Source organism: Oryzias melastigma, linkage group LG17 (genome assembly GCF_002922805.2).
Source record: "Oryzias melastigma strain HK-1 linkage group LG17, ASM292280v2, whole genome shotgun sequence".
Lineage (NCBI taxonomy): Eukaryota > Metazoa > Chordata > Actinopteri > Beloniformes > Adrianichthyidae > Oryzias > Oryzias melastigma.
In genome coordinates this window covers 29,781,557-29,786,630 of record NC_050528.1, presented here as the reverse complement: position 1 = coordinate 29,786,630, position 5,074 = coordinate 29,781,557, and the positions used below count along the sequence as shown (strand labels likewise).

At 37.9% G+C, this 5,074-nt stretch overlaps 1 protein-coding gene across 1 annotated transcript in view; it reads left to right on the top strand.

The window, feature by feature from the left end:
- Window positions 1-3,962: 3,962 nt before the first annotated feature.
- The window catches only part of LOC118599975 (putative ferric-chelate reductase 1), a 6,228-nt gene continuing 5,116 nt past the window's right edge, over window positions 3,963-5,074 (top strand). The window contains exons 1-2 of the mRNA XM_036216464.1: window positions 3,963-4,276; window positions 4,601-4,671. Coding sequence (XP_036072357.1) covers window positions 4,603-4,671 — 69 coding nt within the window. The 5' untranslated portion in view covers window positions 3,963-4,276; window positions 4,601-4,602. The remainder of the gene's footprint in view (window positions 4,277-4,600; window positions 4,672-5,074) is intronic.

The following is a 5,074-nucleotide window of genomic DNA, read 5'->3' as shown; positions in this document are numbered from 1 at the left end:
CATTCAAAGTTTTGGATCTGTTCAAACTTCAGACACAAAAATTAGTTATAAGTCCAAGTAAAATATGCTTAAAAACTGATAACAGAAAAGTTATGGAGGGAAAAACACAACTAAGCAAAAATAAAAGTAGTAAAATTATACAAACTTTGGAGAAAAACCTAAAAAAAGTTACCTTTTATAACTTAAAACCAGTTTAAGACTTATTTTATGTACAAATTCTAGAAGTTCAAAATGAACGTTCCATTTAGATTTTCTGTAAACATGTTCTTTCATTGAAAGGAAGATTCACAGGTAAATATTAATATTAAAGACTGACTTAAACCCCTTAACACCTGAGGTGTTGGCGGTGACGCCTAAACACAAAAATCTTCAACATGCTATAAGTTTTCAACTGTTAACACAATAATTCTAGTAGTTTTTCCTTCAGAATCTACTGGAATTATTGTGGTAATGGTTGAAAAATGACAGTCAGTAGGTCAAAGAAGATAAACACTGGATCTCTAATGTCAAAGTAAAAATTTGAGCACAGCTCTAAGCGAATCTCATCGCTTAAGAAATGAAAGCGTTTAGGTCGCTGGGTCACATCTACCAATCAGGAATTCAGCTTTTGGCATGAGACGTTTTCAGTGACTTAATCATGAGATAGAATATTGGTCAAAAGCAAGTGTTTTTGACATTAAAAAAGGAAAAATGGTCTTTTATTTTTTCCCCTCGGGTTAAAACGAGACAGGCAGCCTTCAAACTCAGCCACAGAGACACATAAACACTGTGGAAGTGGCTGTCATACAGACACAGATCCCTGTACTGGGAAAATCTTTTAATTATAATCATAACCCAAACATGGAGACATGATTACTGATGTTTTTGTAGAACTCTTCACAGTAAATAAACCTGTTTTATTTCTCAACATCATCAGTGTCTTCCAAACATTCTAAGTGAGATATCCACAAACACTGTTTATGTCAATCTTTATAGCGATCATCCTAAAATCATTAACTGGTAGCTCCTCCCACCTTTTCAAACAAAAAAATGTGTTTAAATGTATTTTTTTTCAATAAACCATCCACATTTTCACTATCAGAACACAGTGGAGTCATAAATAAATGTTATGAAATGTTCATATTTATTTTGATTTTCACTTTGTGAAATCGATGACGTCATATCTGGTGATTAGAAAAACCAAAGTAAAGTAGTGAGCATCGGGTCCGAATTACCTTTAAAATCCAGACCACTATATAGTCCCGCACTATATTGTTTTTTAGTAGTTAGGGGGGAATTCGGACACAACCCTACTATCCACTCTCCTCAGTCCTCTCAGTGTCCCACTTCTTCTGAGCTCACCTGTTACGTCCTGCTGCTGCCTGACCTTGTTTCATCCAGTCCTTCTGCTCACCTGGCAGGTGTGGCCAGTGTCCCTTAATTGGCACCTGCTGCCTATTTACGACAGAGGAGGAACACCAAGGTAGGCGGGGAGCTGAGCTGCAGGCTGGACTTCAGTTGGTGTAGTGCTGGTTTGGTTTGATGTCTTTTACCCTTTTTGTCCTCAGCAATCTTAGATTGCTTGGTTTTGATATGTTAGTTTGGGGTTGGACCTTGGTAGTTCTGATTTGAGGGCTTTAATTTTTTATTTTATTTGTTTATTTTTTTTAGGTAGTTTTGATAGGCAGCCCTTAGCAGGCACCTGCTGAACAGAGACCTATTTTATGTTTGGCCAAGGTTCCAACTCACTTTTGGTTTGTCTTTTGTTTTTGTTTTTTTTTTTAAACCAGCTCACTAATTACATTTCCTCTAATTTAGGGACACAGGGTTTCATTTATTTAACAAACTGTTTTTTGTTTTTTTTGTGTCCGATGCTCATTATCCCCCCTCCACCCAGACCCGAGCTGGGTTTACCCCTCAGGGGACGCAACATCACCTCTTACTCCGTATACACTCCTGCACCTCCACATTTCAACACTAAGTCCTCTCAGAAGGAAATGTCCCTGCACCAATGTCAGGACCTGCAAAATGCAGGAGACCAGGCTTGGTGACAGAAACTAAATTGTTTTGTAAACAAAGCAAAACGGAGCAGAGCAGATGACCTGACGAGGGTTAGTTAAAACCCACACTGAAATGGGCTCAGGGCAATCATTAGAAATGAAGACAGTTGTATACCATGAACTTGAAACTGGTGTTTCAGGTTCATGATCCACAGCGGTATGTTATCTTATTTCCTGTGTTGTTGCAGCTATTATATATATTTTTTTCTGACATTAAGAACTTGAAAAATGAAATCGCTTCAACTTCTTGAAAACGATTCCCATCTTGCAGTCACATCTCTCACCTAAACATTTGTCCCCCACCCTCCTTTAGGCAGTGAAAAACAACCTTTGCTCAATCTCGTTAAACATGCAAGTAACTGCCGGAAAACGACTGAAAAAGTTGACGTGCGTCACTGAGGCGTCTCTGAATATCACCACAGAAGGTTTGTCTTTCCAATAAAAACTCCAGGACCTCTTTGATCTTAATTCATTCTTGACATTCTTCCCTCTGGTATCACTTGATAAAATCAAACCTCCTTCTTTGATTAAAACATTTAAAGAATTCTACTTTAGAGTGGAGGATGCTGAAGACAGGCTTAGATGGAGGAAACTGATTCACTGTGGCGACCCCTGAAGGGAAAAGCCAAAAGGAAAAGAAGATTTAAAGAATTCTACATTAGTTTTATTGATTTCTTAACGTTTCAACGCCCCCAAGCGTGTTTCTTCTAAATCTGATCTTCATCCACAGATCAGCTGCAAAACGACTCTCCTGAGAGGACGTTTCCTCTTTGTAAGAGTCGTGATCTTATGAACTTTTCAGGGTAAAGTGTCACGTTTACTGCTTGTTTTTCTGTGTTTGTCCCGTCACCCCTCCCACCAAACTTTTCCAGAAAAGGGTTAGGCGTGTTTAAACTGTCAGAGATTAAACACAAGAGACACACATGATGTGGAGACGCTGAAGAATTAATGACAAATCCGTTCAAACAAAACTTCCCCTGTTTGCTTTAACAGATAACATGGGTCTGACCCCACTCCTCTGAGGTTTAGAGCGTCAGCGCGGCGAGACTGAAGACAAAACCTGCATTTTATGTCATTAAAAAATACTTTCAGATGGCACAAGAAAATGCACAAAGTATTTTCATGAGCAAAGTCTTTTGACCTGAATTGCAGAAACCAGAACTAGTCAGGGTACATAAATGTGTGTGATTGACAGTAGCTGCTGTGTCACCCTAACGTCATTAAAACATCCTCATCCTAGAGCAGGGTTCTCTTGGGTCCACTGAAGGTGGAGTCTGGCTGAGTTGGGGGTGTATGGGGTTCCATTTGTGCCAAAAATATGTTTTTACGTCCCCTATCTATATCTTTGGTCCATTTCTATGTATACTGAACAAGTTTATTGAACATTTGTTCATGTCTATGTACTACTAAGCAATATCTTCTGTGAAACAGCAGGACGTAGCAACTGTAGCTAAGGACTTTTCTGAGACTTTTCTTGAAAGGTTTTACGCATAAAGCTGAAATATTACAAAGCAAATACAAAGCTATCATCAAAGAAGCGTGTACATGCAAAAGATATTGGACCTTCATACTCGTTCGGATCGCTGAAAGAAGTTAAACGAGCCACAATGTTGATGTTCTGGGGACATTTAGTACATTTCAAGAGCATTCGTCTTGAACTTCAAAGAAACGACAATGGATCTAACAATAATCACAAAGATGAGGAAATACAGAAATTATACTAGGAAAGAAAGGCCGCAGTGTACCCAGCAGCAATCTGGTTTTTCTTGTAGACCCTGTGACTATTTACGCAAGAATCGTGTGACTCAGAGAAAACAAAACTACTGCGTAAATAACCCCCAACAGCTTTCATACATATTTGTAATGCTTAGGTAACCGTTCATTTTTTAATTTGTGCTTAAAATATTCGCATGTAATGTCAGTGCTGTGTGAAATAATGCAGATTTTTTATTCCCAAAGTGTTCAGGAAAGTACAGAAAGCTGAGAACACTTTCCCTCATAGAACAATAGGGGCATGTTTCACTCAAACTGTTGAGAGTCAACATAAGTCAAGGAGGAAGTGCATACCTTCCATTCAGGGAGTTGGACAGGTGAGGGTTTCACAGAGCCCCGCCCCCTTTTTCTGTCTGCTGATAAAGCTCCTGCAGCCAGCATCCCTCCATAACACAGCATCCACGGACTGTTAACAAGCTCACGCGTTTGTTCTTCAAGATCGCCGCCGACCTTCACAGCAGCCAGTAAGTGAATTTTCCTCATAATGATGAGAAATGTAAAGTTTTTCCTATTTTTTAGTATTATGAAAAAATGAATTTGTTTAATCCTTTAACACCTGTGTTTGTGTTCTTTGATTTACTGTAACTTTTCAACCATATTAACATGATAATTCCAGTAGATTTTGAAGGAGAAAAGCGGCGTGGAATTATCTTGTTAATGGTTGAAAAGTTACACTATGTTAACGAATTTAAAGGGTTAACTGTGTTTTCAGAAACAAAGCTCAAACATATGCTTCAAAGACGTGTTGATGCAGCTTTTTAAAAAATATTTTTGTGGCATTTTGGCAGGAATGGAGAGCGCTTTTATTCTGATGATTTCCACACTGATCCTTGTTGTGGCTCCTGACGTCAAAGCAGAGGTTGGTGTTAAGTTACATATTTCTAGATTCTTATCTTAATGTTTAAAAAAAATAATTATCAGAACAGATTCTGAAGTATTTTGTATTTAAAGATTATGACTCTTTGTGATACAGCATCTGTCATTTCAAAGATGCAGTCTTAGGCCGAATATATTCTTCCTCTGTTTCTCCCTTTTTTATCTTAAGTGGTTAAATCTTTTGTCAGCTGTGACTTATATTACATCTCACAGCAGTTTAAATGCTGCAATAAACCACCAGCCGTATTTGTCTAAGATGTTCCCCATTCCACAGCAAAAGCAAATATTGAACTTCATAAAGAGAAAGTATACGTTTTACATAGACGCAAAATAAGTCAAAATTTCCTACCATAGTGAAATGTTTTTTTTTTTTAAGTAAAAACACA